The sequence below is a fragment of the Rosa rugosa genome, chromosome 3, assembly GCF_958449725.1.
Source record: "Rosa rugosa chromosome 3, drRosRugo1.1, whole genome shotgun sequence".
Taxonomy (NCBI): Eukaryota; Viridiplantae; Streptophyta; class Magnoliopsida; order Rosales; family Rosaceae; genus Rosa; species Rosa rugosa.
In genome coordinates this window covers 27,581,046-27,595,490 of record NC_084822.1, presented here as the reverse complement: position 1 = coordinate 27,595,490, position 14,445 = coordinate 27,581,046, and the positions used below count along the sequence as shown (strand labels likewise).

The following is a 14,445-nucleotide window of genomic DNA, read 5'->3' as shown; positions in this document are numbered from 1 at the left end:
GTACGGATCAAGAATAGGTTTGAGCACCTCCATGCAACAAGCCAAGCATGAAAGCATGACTTTAATAAGAGCATATTAAACAAAAAATCGTACCTAATCTTACAATTCTGCAGCTAAACTACCTTCCACAAGCAAAAAAAAAAAAAAAACATTGGAGTAACTAATGAACAAAGATTGCTGAATCAAAACTCTCTAGTCTACCGTCAGATTTCACATAATCAATCCAATGCTCCGTTACAACTAAATTCAAACTCGATAATCTAAACCATACATACGAGATTCGAACCGAGTACTGTGTGCTCAGATACAACACAATAGCACGAACAGGAGGATTTGCTGCCTACAGACAACCAAATTGAACCCAAATTTAGCTAAAATTTCCGAAACACCAAACATTTGATTAATCAATTCGATTAATCAATTCATAAAACACAAAGATTGCCTAATAGAGGCGGTCTGAAGCTCCAGCAGCCATGAGCGGCGGAGCTAGCTTCTCCCACGCACCAGCGGCGGCGCGGGAAGCGCGTGCGTCGCCTCTGGTCAGAATCGGAGGTCGGGAGTTTGGGGTTTCGAAAGATAGTGTAACTCCGACTTCGTTTATGGAGGTGTTGAAGCTCGATTCGAGCTGGAGACTAGAAATCGAAGGCATGCAGAGCCGAGAGCTTCGGTGATGCTCGAACGACGTCGTCAGGCGTCGGCGGGCAGAGGGGTTTCTGGGATTTGGGTGCTAGATCGATTGGAGGTGGCGGCGTGATGAAATGGTGGCCGAAGATGGTGTTCCCGGTGGTTGCAGAGGGAAGAAGAAGAGAGAGGTCGAGGGAGAGAGAGAGAGACCGTGCGGCCAGGAAAGAGGGAGGGAGGGACCGAGGGAGAGAGAGAGAGAGTATAAAAAAAGGGGAGAAAAATTAAAAAAATAGAGAAAAAAATAAAAATAATAATAAAAATAGAAAATGAGGGGCATAATAGTCATTTCAGATCATTTTGGACTTGTTATATGAGAATTAGAGATAATAAGGACTATCCAGTTTAATTTGAAAGGCGAGAGACTAAACTGTTTTTCAGGCAAAAGTTTGAGGAGTAACAAGTATTTAATCCAATTTTATTTTATTTTTCGAATGACAAAAAAATGTCTGAAAAAAAAAAAAAAAAAAAAAATTAAGTCGTTAATCTTCAAGTGATTAGAAAAAAAGAAGAGACAGGGAGTGCCCTAACTGCAGCGCAGGCCGTCGTTTTGGTTGCCGCTGGAAAAGTAGAAACCAGCAGAAGCAGAGGATATCTATCGACCATGGACGTAACCACTGTAGTCGACTCCCTCCGGCATAGAGTTCAGGTACTCTCTCTCTCCCTCCGTTGAATCAAAACAATACATTGTCGATTGCTTTGCTTAAATTGTTGGCTGGCTTGGTTATTATCAGTCTCAGCTGTTGATTTAGCTTCCTTAAGCAGACAGACACTGACTTATAAACTCAACTGTTGATTCAGTCTCTTACTTCCATTTTGATTATGTCCACCTCTCATATTATGTTCAGTTCCATTTCGAAACGCCAAAGGGTGGTGTAAGCTGGGGAACTTGTTGAAAATGAACTTATGATTAGTTGTACTTCTCCTAAACAAAACTTGTGCTCCGACAAATTTTCGAACAGCCGCAATGTTATGACTTGAATCCTACACTGGGGTTAGTTGTGCAACCCCACTGTGGTGCCAATAAGGAAGGAATAAACTATTCCTAATACTAATTGACAAAAGATTACCTCTAACCCTCGTTGGTTACAGAAAGGCAACGGGCATGACTATATCGAGAGGTGTGGGGCTCATAGAATCAGCGACTGGGAAAAGCAGCTGTCGCTTGGTGTAGCGCTCCAATGAGAGAGTGAGGGAATTCCAGTCCAATGAGTGTGGTAAACCACTCATGGTTTGAGTGAAGGCAATTTGAATTAGAATACTGCTCTTGTTTAGAAGCGCAGAGAGATCAATGTTTTGCAGTCCGTTGCAGGGAGAAATTGAGTATGGGCAGAAGAGAAGAGAAGAAAAAAGAGAGTCCATATGGTTGAGGACACATGAAGTAAGATTTGGAAAGGAATAAAAACTACCGGTTTCACACCTGTAGGTTTCAGGAGTCACTCCTAGAAAGAATTCCGGTCTCACACCAGCCTTTGGCATCACACCAAAGATGTCTTGGAATCTCTACAAGTTAACCCTTGTCTCATACCAGAGCAGAAAATCTCAACCAAGTATTTTTATACCACTTCTGCTTCAAAGCTTACATAGTCGCCCTTTTTATGGAGCCATTACATGAATTATTGATAATCCTTAAACTAATGCTCGTAGGAATTCTGAAAGACATAACTATATGACACTTACTATTGAACATGATAACAAAAGAAAATCAAAAGATATAACCTAAAATTGCATTAGTGAAATGCATTTATTTCATGATTAAGGACAATCTCTTGATTGTATTCTGGATAGCAAGTGGATGAACTTATTTTTTATAATATGACTTGGCTTCCGCATCACCTTATTTTCTTATTCTTTCTAGTTATTCATCAAGTTTTGGGTTAGAGGCTAGCTAAGATTGTGTACCCATAATTCATGTAGTGGAAGATAGATTGTTGCTGCCCAATTGAAGTAGGCGACTTTGGAACCACATTATATCTGTTGTTCTTGTGTTCCTTATCTCTGTGTTTGATTCTCTTGGTTTTCTGGGTTTTGCTTGGTTTTGATGTGCCATTCTAAGCAATCAGCACAATGTCTCACTCTCAGTGTTTATTTAATACCGTAATGATAAACTGTCTTTTGCATTTATCCTATAGTATAGTCCAATAGTTACTTAAAGTTTCTATATTATTTACAAGTGTATTGTTCTGATTACTATTTTGAAATCACATCCAGGAATTAGAGGCATTAAATGCCAAGTTGTCATCTCAACTCGCAGTTTGTCGCTGCCATCAGGTTTGCTATTTTGCTGTTAGATTCTTTACTGTTTCAGATATAAACAAGAAAATAAATTTATGACTGAATTCTTTTTCTAAAGTTAACATGTAATGTTGTATGATGTATCACAGTTGAATATATGGTTCAGAAATTAGAAATATGTATAAAAGAAAAGGTAATCTAGTTCTGGTCCTTGATATATATCCACTATAAAACATCCAGTGCATCTTAATCATGCAAAATCCCTGTGGAGTTGGACTTGTCAAAGGAAACGGAACTAGAATTTGCTGCATAAGAAACCTATCAGGCATTCAAATGAATAAGTGAGGGAGTGAAATGGACAATTTTCTGTAAGACGAGAAACCTAACTTTAAAAGGAATAAAACCCCTTATACTTTTAACCAAAAAAAAAAAAAAAGTTTTATTAATTCCTTAAGACACATAAGAAAATAAAAACCCGCCTTCTGTTTGGTTGCATTTGTTTATGTTTGGAATCTGTATATTTTGTGGTAATTGTGTTCAGTATTGCCCAACAAATTGTTAATCACTGACTGAAGAATATGAACTTTCTACCTATGATCGTCGCTAATTAAATTGTAATAAACTTTCTTTGGGTCATTTACCGATGTCAGTAATTGACAATTATACAATTTGAACAACTTTTTGTTTTGTTTTTATTTTACGAAGATAAGTATGTTGCAATGCAGCAACAGGACAAGACTGAAGACTCTTCTGTAAGTTCTGATAATTTAGTTGAGAAAAGCGGGAAATCGAGCTTTCAAAGTAAGAACACCACCAAGGAGAAAGTTAAAGGGAAATTGCCAGGTATTTTCTTTGATTCATTTTTTTTTTCGGAAAGAAATAAAAACAAAGAAAATAATTTTGGCAAAAATTGCCAAACAACAAATAATTTCATTGCAAAGATGTCTCATACATTGCCAGAACCGGTGCCAGTGCATAATTCATAATTGCAAACATCTTTGCTTAATTACTCGCTCTCTTTCTCTCTCTCCCTCTCTCCCCCTCTCTCTAGTGGTTCATAGTTGTCCTTAGTTATTCTTCTTTCTAATAGCTATGTGGAGACTCATTGCATAATCAGTATGTTGCTTATTCTAATTTTAAGCTCCAAATTATTATAATTCAGATTTAGTTGTCTTTTTTTTTAATTGATCTTTAAATAGCTCTGTGGAGACTCATTGCATACTGAGTATGTTGCTTATTCTAATTTTGAACTCCAAATTATTATAATTCAAAATCAACAGTCTACTTTGTATAGGAAAGTTCACCTTTTGAACAGTGATACTCTGCTGAGTGATGGCTGATTCATTATATATGCTTGTATCAGGTTACGACACAAGGATCATGAATCACCACAGCAAGAGATATGTTGCTTTGAAAGTCATGTATTTTGGCCAAAGGTAGCATTTTTCCAGCAGCCCCAGCCCCCACCTCCAATAGAAAAATAAAAAAAAATAAAAAAACCAATAAGACCTTTAATTTTAGTGACCATTTCTGTTTTGGTTTTTATTTTTTATTTTTTGTTTTTTAGTTTATTTTACTCCTCAGTCCTAAACACTTCTCATGACCACCTTTCTTCTACCCAGACGACAATGACAATCCTCTCCACTGAAAACCCAAATTGCCGAGATTGTTTCTTTCTCCAAACAACCCATCCCAGCTAGCCATAGTTCTCTCCCCTGCTCTTCAAGCTGCACAAGTTTACACCTTCTCTTCCCCTTCAATGTTCAAACCCCTCCAAACAAAAAAAAGAACAAAAAAAGAAAAATCTAATCCCCTGATAAACACTCCCTTGGCTTCGTTGTTGCCTGCTTCCAATCCATCCGCAGCAAGAAAATCTTCATTGTTGCCTTATGTCGCCATAATCTCCTTTCTACAAGAGTTGAGGAACGAGGATAAGTGGTAACTCAACCAATGAAAAGATAAGAAATATAAAATTGAAAGCAGGTGTCATAGTCATATGTAATTAGGGCAGTGCGAATTTCACTCCCCCAAAAGTTAATATACTTCAAAAAAAAAAAAAAAAAAAAAGGATTATTGAGGCCTTTTTTACAATATGTGCTGTCTTACAGGTTCTATGGTTTTGCTGCTGAGGCACAGATGGATCCAACTATTGAGGTATTGGTTTCTCATAACAAATTTCTAATTTCTATTGATGTATTCATGCTAACTAGAAGAGCAATATAAATGAACATAACGTATGAGCTTCTATTGTACATTGAATAACGTGCAGTCTGAAATTTTCAAAGCTCTTGAGAAGACAAGACTTTTGATCGGTGATAAGAAGGAATCACATTACTCAAGATGTGGTAGGACAGACAAGGGAGTTTCTGCTGTTGGGCAAGTAAGTTGATAAAAAAAGTATCTATTTGTATGTTGTTGATTGGTGTTGACATTGCAAATGTTTGTTTAATTTTTGACATATATGTTGATGATATTTTTATTTTTAGTTTGTTATTCTCTTAGGTTGCTTATTTGTTTATTTTATCAATTTAGGGTCAAGATGCTGGAAGTAGATTTCCAGTATTGTCTCTGTATTTTCTATTAGTTTATTTCTCTGGCTTATGTTCTTCATATATTTATTCACAATCAGTTTAATTGTATCCTACCTTATGCTCAAGATCCTCGAGCTTATGAAATGACATCAAAATCAAACTATCAAACTTACTATGTCGTTGGAGCGGTTTTTGTGTATACATCCTCCTTTCCAAGTGTCTATAGATATTTGCATGAACATTAAAGTTGTTGGGAGAACTTGAACTGTCCCACTCATGGATCGACCATATTAAGGGATGCAGAGATCTATTATGTGTATAACTATGTTTGGAACCTTTCCTATTTCCTAGGTTGGTCTTACGATTATTTTGTCAAGATGAAATTCAATATACTGCATCTAAACCCATAGCAGCTCCATTTGGTGAGATAAGTCCACATGTATTTTTTTCTTTTTTCCCTATGTATATCTACTTTGTCTTGTTAATTAGTTTTCATTGAGGGATGCATCAGGATCCCTGTCTAACTGTACTTTTTCTTTAACGGAAAAAAAAAAAAAAAGGTTTAGTCTGTTCATTGAGGTTTGTTTTTAGATGTTTTGTACATAGTATTCAATTTTCAATGCCCTGTCTATCAGCAGCGAACATTGATTGGGAAGCTTAATTGTTTGATTTGTTTAAAACTTGAATGTCCTATCATCAACGCACCATTTTCAATGTCCTTACATTTCTTCATTTAAACATTTAGTATTGACATGCTGTTTCGGAAGCTTAATTGTTTGATTGTTTTAAAAGTTCAAAAAGTATCATTCATTTAAATGTTGTAAAGCAAATTTCTACTGATATGCCTGTAAACCCAGACTAATAAGTATGTTAATAAGAAACACATTACCTATATCCACATTATCAACCATGCTTGATCTAGCTCTAATTTGTGCCTCTCTCTCTATCTACCTTAACTTTTCCATTTATGTGACTTATTGAAATTATAACAATTATATTATACAGGTGATTGCTCTCTATTTAAGATCAAACCTCAAGGAAGCATGTGAAATCAGTGAAGATCCTAGCAACCAAGAACAATATGGTCAGCCTTTTTTTTTTGTGTGTGTGTGTTTTGGGGGGGGGGGGGGGGGGGGTTTGTGGGTGGGGTGCTGGGGTTCGTGTGGGGAGTAACCCGACATCCAGAATGCAGAGCCTTGCATTACAACATACAACATATAATGCCATGGGCTCTCCACATATTGCCAATTGGCTTTGGATTGGATGCTACAATTTGTTATTGATCTTGTCAAGCCCGACATGCTTCACGTCACCCAGTCTTAGTTGGACCACGCTTTTGGGTCAAGTCATGCCCCACATAAGGTGGCATATTGAAACAGAGTTGCATTACAAGTTTACAACATATATAATGTTCTCAGCATCTCTACGTATTGCCAACTTAAAATAGGATACAAGTAGTACATTGAAAAGCAAAATGAAATAAGCTTTATTCCTAAGATTGCAAGCAAAGCACCAAATCTACTACAAAAAGAAGACACACAATCAATTGATGTTACTTCAGCCCAATTAAGAAGAACAACACTAAAACACAAACACCTCACAAATGTTCAGAGGATTTCCAAGGAGAGGCTTATATCTATTTCTATCTAAAGTAGAAGAGATCTTGTATTCTTGCCATAGTGTCTAACATTCTTTTGTTACTCTCCAACTACAAAGTCCAAGTCATGGCTGTACAGGGCCAAAATCTTGTTCGTCCCCATTACTTAAAAGCCTCAGCATAGAGTAACAGTTTCCTGTGACCAAAGTTATATGGTTTGAAATAGTTATACAAGACTCACACTTGATATTGCATCTCAAAGTTTGTTAATCAAATTTAATTATTTTTCCGCCTGTAGATAGTAATCAGTTTCTAGTGGTTGAGTAAGATTTATTATTTCTTTAGGATTATGATATTAGGATCGGGTTGCCTTGTTAATTTAATATACATTTAGTTGTTTGATAAGGGCGGCACAATTGCTTAGCCTAGCGTCATAGAACACATAATTAGAGAAGTTGATAAGCATTGTGTAGTTCTACCTTTGTTGACTCAGGCTATTCCCAAATCAGATTTCCCTATGGTATGGGAGTAGAAATTTGAGGTAACTCTGAATAGGTATTAAATAATCTTGTATTCTTTTCAAGAGCAAAACTAGGACGTGTCTATTATACTACATTATTGAATCAAGCTGCACAAGGGTTTGACTCCAACAAATGGGTGAACGACACAGTTATATGGAAAACATCTGTGGAATATATGGTTGATCATCACTTAAGTAACAAAAACATGTTTACACTATTGCTTCAAAGCTAAGAAATTCTAGCACCTATGCATCTAATGCCTGAAGATTGGCGTATGGCCTGGTCTAAGCCTCTTGACCCGTGGGTGTTTTCTTTCAGAGGCCTCACAGGACACATGAGGAATGGGAAGATAATTTTGTCTTGGTGTTGGATGCATAATTAGTTGGCTATGTCGAGCAATTGTCTGTCTTGAGTCTTGATGGTACACCCACCTAAAAGTGTGGCAAGAATCTATTGTGAACCTGGATACATTGGACCATATGTGTCCTTAGATTCATTTTACATAGTTCTTAATCTTTAGCAAGCTCAAGTTTTTGAATATTTGTCTTTAAACGTAAGTTGCATAAGGCTGGCCTTTATTTGGAGAAGTTTTGGATAGTTGGTGTCTAACCCAAATTTGCAGACCATAAAATGTTAGACATGGAGATGGATAAAAAGTTCCTTAAGGGAAAGAAAATATAGCACTGTATTTGAGATTATAAAGCTTACTTGTCACTTGACTAAGATCTTTTGAAAATTTGAGCCGTATGAAATTTGCTAGAGCTTCATTTAAGATTTGTTGTACATTTGAGTTTGATCTCATATTTAACCCAACCAGATTCCAATTGAATAGCAGATGCTTGTTTGTTTCCCTCAGAAGGTGAAATCGATTATGTGAGGGTGCTGAATCGAGTCCTTCCGGATGATATTCGAGTTTTTGGTTGGTGTCCTGTACCATTGGGTTTCAGTGCGAGGTTTGTCTACCTTGTATGAATGTTTCCACTAATTTAAGATCATATGCATAAAACTACCTTTTACTTGCAAAATGTTCTTTCTTTTTCATATTGTGTGCATCTATTTTCCCTAAACTAAAGAACTCTGGAAAGGAGAGGTGTTCTGAGGATTGTTTCCTTCTATGGCACTTTCTTTACTGAAACGAGTTCATTTTCAAGCATTGAGACATAGAATGAGTAAACCCCTGCAGAGTCAGCTGGCAGTCCACTTAATATCATCGCAAATTTTGCATGGTACCCTCGACTTAATTGCCACAAAATGGGTGTATATCTCTTAAAGTTATATTGATAGTGTTTAGTATAAATTGACCTTATAAATCACTAACATCATGATTATTAAGCATAATATTTCCAATTAAGGAAGTATGCTTAGAAGGTTTGTAGCTTTTAAAGCTGCATTTTAATAAGCTGAAGGATTATGTAAGGATTTCTTATGCATGGTGTATTACATTTACATGGGAGTAAATGAATTCCTTTAGGTCATCACCACCTGTCCTTCATGGAGAAAAATGAGGTTGTTGAACAAGTCTTGTTTGTTTCATTAGTAAGTTGTCTTGCTTTCTTAACAAATCTAATGAAGACAATCAGTTGAATATGGCTAAGTTCTGATACTTTTACATTCTCCAACTGTAGAACAACTAATTTTTTGTATTCTTTTAATTTTATTTTTGATTACACATACTTGAGTAAGTTGAGTCAAACCAGGACGTTCGACTTAAAGCGGAAAGTGATGCCACTAGACCAAATGGTTGTGGGCACTTTTTTGTATTACTTACTGACCCTACTTTATTCTTTTGTTTCTTTTTTGGTTTAGGTCAAAGTTGGGACCTTGCGTTAGCATAATTTGTTGCTTTCCTTTATTAATACAGGTTTAGCTGTCTAAGCAGGGAGTATTATTATTTATTTTGGGGAGAAAATCTGAATTTCTTGGTACGTGGTTATTCTTTCTCGTTTCATTTATGGGGCTTTTTTTTTTTTTTTTTCAAATGCATATTTTGGTGGTCCCATTATTAAAATTAAGAGAACAAGAAACTTGGTTTTCTGTGGTTCATGTTTCACCAGGCTATGGAGACTGCTGGTAGGAAATTTGTTGGTGAACATGACTTCAGAAACTTCTGTAAGATGGATGCTCTTAATGTGCACAACTACAGGCGGAAAATCACTTCATTTGCAATATCGCCTTGTGATGTGAGGTTAATATGGGTAGATAAATCTTCACTCTTTCCCTTTTCTCGAATCAATTAATTCAGATAACCCTATTTACTTAACTAGAAATGAATGGGGTATGTAAAGTCATGTTTATCAAGTTTAATTTTTTATTTTTTCAAGATGACAACAAGAAAAACGAGAACTTTCTCTATTAAGACCAGGGCTGTTTTGAGTATAACTTGAAATGTATTTCATGATTCTCAGGTTTGAGGGGAACCAGCTTTGGGCATTTAAAATCAAAGGTAGTGCTTTCCTTTGGCATCAGGTCCGATGCATGGTTGCTGTACTACTCTTGATTGGCCAAGGTCATGAATCTCCTGATGTGAGTACCAAATGTCTTGTTGATTGATTGGTTCTTAAGTTGTAATTTATGCTTGATTAAGCTGCTGGGTATTGTCTCAAATAATCAGTTTTCTTGCATCTCTCAAAAGTCAAAACTATTATGTTGACATGCGAATTAATCTATGCAGCCAAAAGAACATGTTCATGACAATACTGGCATTTGGGTCCATTTGAAAGAAACACTATGCATATTATTTTATCTAGTACTAGTGGACATGAACTAAACACTATTATGCACATGCTGTTTTACAACTGTTTGATATTCAACATGATAGTGTTGGCTGCAGTAAGAAGGTTCAAACCAAGCACTGCACATGCCCAACCATTGGGAATTTGCGGAAAAGTCTTTGATTTGAACTTTCCACTGGAATTGAAACCACCCAGAAATGCTCAAAGGCTTTCTTAACACTGGCAGCTTTTCAGATAGTATCAGAAATTCAGAATATTTTTCTTTGTGGTCTCTACCTTTAAGCTTTCACTTTTATTACATAAAAGTAACTCGATTTAAATGCGTTAAATGGTAGGTGATAGATGCATTACTGGATACTGACAGAATTCCGAGAAAACCTCAATATGGCATGGCACCAGAGATTCCGTTGGTTCTTCAATCCTGTGAATTTGAGGGTCTCAAGTTCGCTTGCTCTTCAGGTACTTGGATGGCGAGAGTTGCATCCTTTGCTTCTTGTTTAGAAACATTAGACATATTTTTTATTTATAATGCTGATGTGTTATGTTCATTGTTTACTGTTTAATTTATTTATAAATGCTGGCTGGATCAAAACTGCCACCTGCTATGTCTCTCCAAATTCTGAATATTTCTTTCGGTTGCATTCCTAGATGCCAGACAAGCTTTGCGCATACACTTGGGTCATGAATGTCGAAACTATCATCTCCAAGCTGCAATTTTTAATGAGGCTCTAAGATGCTGTTTTCCAGTAGAAAAAGGTGCTGAAGGTGATATATTCTCTCTTATCACTCTCAGTAAACAACTAAATATTGTGTTACACAGACACATATGGCTATTACTGAGATCGCCTTTGTTTCTCAGATCAGCGCTCCTTGGATAATGGAACAATGAAGAAGAAATCTTCCCATGTTCCACTCATGTCGCGCCCAACTGAGCGTAAGTGCCGTATCTTTGAAGTTACATACGAAACGGTCGTTACAGTAATATAGACTTCTTATGCATCATATATAATTATGCTACATAATTATAAAAATACTTCAAAGACTAACTAGTTAACCTCCTTGCAACTGAATTTTTATGGAAACTTATTACTATATCTAGTGATTAATTGTTTTTATTGCAAATAATTCACAATTGTCCAAAACTCGATTTTTAAGTTAAAAACAAAATTGGTTCCATTTTGCTTGGTACTTAGTATGAAGATGAGGACATACAGCCGATGTTACTTCATGTGCCTTCTAGCTGTCATTTGCTAACGTTCCTGTCTAATAACTGTTAATGAATTGATCCAGCATCGTATGAAGAGAGACGTGCAAAATTAAACACAAGAGCTTGCAGACTGAAGAGTTTATGACATTATCATGGTGATTAAGAGTATGTTTGTATTAACAACTTGATTGTTTTTACCAAATAAGAAAAATAATGAATAAAATACTTTCATTGCATATTATGGTTCTTTGATTTTATTACGAATATAATCTTTTAAACAATGAGAATTGGTTTTTTTTTTTTTTTTTTTTTCAGATATAGATGGAAGCCTAAAAACAATGACTAATTGTGGCCAAATGAATTGGAAATTTTCACTAATGTAAATATAGATGGTAGATGAGAGAAAAGTGAGAAGTGTGATAATAGATGTGAAGTATATTTCTGTCACAAATAGTCTTTATATGTACTTTTTTTGGGTGTATATATAAGGCGTTAGTTTCATAGCTCTTTCTTCATCTCTCATCTTTCGCGGACCATTCTTCCATAGATTTTCCATTCAAGTAAATTGTAACACTTGTTCTTGAGTCTATGCGAGTTACAAACAAGTTAAAACTAGCATATGCATTATGCAGCCGTAGCCTTTTCTTTCAATGTCATTAGGTTGTTAAATATGAGAAGTATAACCCTCATTTAATTGATTTAATTGAAAATGATGAAAATACACTCCTAAGGCCAATAGTCAGACTAGGTGGAAATCAGGGGAAACTCTTGAGTCAACTTCAGAACGTTTTTATTCATTGTTTTACTTTTTATTATGTTTATAACACAGATGTTTCTTGGGTAGCACAGCTTTTATGCTTAGGCTGTGGATGAGCCAAAATGCAAATTACTTTTAGGTTATGTACCAAGGAAGAAAAACAGTAAATAAAAACAATAACAGGGAAGGAAGGGGATGAGGGAGAGTGGATATAGGAAAACTGTTTTTTTTTTTTTTGTTCTCTTTTAATATCTGTGTTTGATAATCTGATTCTATTGAAAACTGCATTTCAAGATTTAGCAAACAAATGTTAAAGCGGAAGTTTGACAGGAAAAGGTGGGAGGTCTGAATGAGCACTGAGTGGATCTGCTAGAAGTCTAGAACTTATAATTATAAGTAGCTCACAGCTGGAAGTTTGTGGAATTATTCTCTCGTCCAAACAGCTGCCAACAGACAAAGGTTGGAATAGCATGGTGTAGTCGTAGGACTCACAAAGCTCAATCATTTTACCAACTTGTTGGGAATGCTTTTGGGGGGTCATTCAAAAAGCAGTGCCCCTTTTGTTGAGCCTGGGTGACTTGATGCTGATGCTTGTCTATTAGTCTAACAACGCCAGTTTTTTTTTTTTTTTTAATAAGAAAAACTATAAAAGAACAAAGAGAAGAGAGTTAAATACAAAAGCATCTAGGTACAACCTGGCTCAAAACAGTCCTAAAATTTAATTTGAGATGTTCTTTCTCCCGTATGGTTGTATGAGTAGTTTAGTTTTATGTTTGTTCATTTTGCTTGAAGACAAGAAAAGTTCAAATATAAGGGAGTGATATGAATGCAATGAACGTACCTTTCTAGCCCTAATAACCTTAGTGAATTTCGTAGTATGTGATCCTCGAGTGTTATTTTGTAGCATGACTTTGTTTTCTTCATTTATAGGAAATTATGGTAAGAGAGAAAAAAAAATGGTTATTCCATGCAACCTCCGGCTAGGTAATAAAAGTTAACAGGTTGACCGAGTCAACCTGCCGCAATAGTAAGAAGTCCAAGGCTCAAGACTAAAAAACGCCATAAGTGAAGATCCAAGCACATTTTTAATTACATCTTGTATTCAAATTTGAAATTATAAATGAGAATAATAATTAATGGACCACACATATGTGGATGAGATATTATTAGTGTTCAGACTATGAACAAACTCACTTACATCTTTTTCTTTTTTTTAAAGGAAAAATAAATTAGATATTGAACCCTCTAGGGCTACCAGAGTTTACATTGTCAAATAACAAAGCCCTTGAGGCATCCAAAGGAACCATATTGGTCCATGAAACATCGCTATTGAACGGATGACTTAAGTTTGCTATTGCATCTGCTACGAAATTAGCCTCTCTGAATACATGTTTAAAAGAGATTGAATGGAAATAAGTAGCAAGCTTCTTAATGTCCTTGATGAGTGTGATTAATCTCCAAGGTGGAGTAATAGCACCTTTGACAACATCAATTACTGACAACATCAATTACGAGCTTTGAGTCTCCCTCCACCTTTGTCCTTCTGTAACCTTTAGCTTTTGCATAATCCAAGCTGTTGCGAAAGGCTAAGGCTTCAGCAACTGGTACTATTGTCTTACCAACTTGTCGAGTAGCTACAAATAGAGGTCTTCCATTAGTGTCTCTGATTACAAAACCTCCCGCAATAGAGTCTTGGCAAACGAAACCGTCAAAGTTGATCTTGACAGAGTCTCTAGATCGAAGATGGCTGCCATCTAATTGAGTTTGGATGAGGGGATGGTAGCACAGCACTAGAGAACACAAGATGGTTAGAATTATTTTGAATAATAGTAGCAGCAGCTGCAGTCACTGTTCCCAGGCTAGGAGAAGCATTTCGGAAAACATCATTCCTAGCCTTCCAAATTTGCCAGCAATGGTAACGATTTTTTTCAAACAGCTCACCATCGAAAGGGTGTAAAAGAAAGAGCTCCTTAAAAACTTTAAGATAGCCTTCTTCCTAGTTGACTGGGGAATCTATGCCAGCAAGATTTTAAACTTCTTTAGCAAACTTGCAATAGCCAAACAGGTGGTTGGCTGTTTCATTGTCTTCTTGACAAAGGGGACAAGAGTTGTCACTTATCATTCCAAACCTAGAGAGCCTATCTCTGTTTTTTAGTCTTCCTCTTAGGAGTAACCAGCCAAACA

The 14,445-nt window shown here is 36.1% G+C and overlaps 1 protein-coding gene across 6 annotated transcripts; it reads left to right on the top strand.

Moving 5' to 3' along the window:
* Nucleotides 1-1,149: 1,149 nt before the first annotated feature.
* LOC133739049 (uncharacterized) lies at nucleotides 1,150-12,883 on the top strand. 6 transcript variants are annotated; one of them, XM_062166763.1, is made up of 16 exons: nucleotides 1,150-1,330; nucleotides 2,893-2,952; nucleotides 3,642-3,759; nucleotides 4,280-4,352; nucleotides 5,025-5,070; nucleotides 5,186-5,296; nucleotides 6,453-6,531; nucleotides 8,401-8,518; nucleotides 9,427-9,487; nucleotides 9,620-9,750; nucleotides 9,971-10,088; nucleotides 10,633-10,756; nucleotides 10,946-11,053; nucleotides 11,157-11,231; nucleotides 11,588-11,669; nucleotides 11,820-12,052. In XM_062166763.1, the coding sequence occupies exons 1-15, from the start codon at nucleotides 1,286-1,288 to the stop codon at nucleotides 11,647-11,649; spliced, it is 1,329 nt and encodes a 442-aa protein (XP_062022747.1). In that variant the 5' UTR covers nucleotides 1,150-1,285; the 3' UTR covers nucleotides 11,650-11,669; nucleotides 11,820-12,052. The 6 variants fall into 6 exon arrangements, with proteins under 6 accessions (XP_062022747.1, XP_062022749.1, XP_062022746.1 ...); XM_062166765.1 differs by having other exon boundaries at nucleotides 1,152-1,330; nucleotides 8,422-8,518; nucleotides 11,820-12,043; XM_062166762.1 differs by lacking the exon at nucleotides 11,820-12,052 and adding an exon at nucleotides 12,592-12,883 and having other exon boundaries at nucleotides 1,153-1,330; nucleotides 10,946-11,062.
* Nucleotides 12,884-14,445: the final 1,562 nt, after the last annotated feature.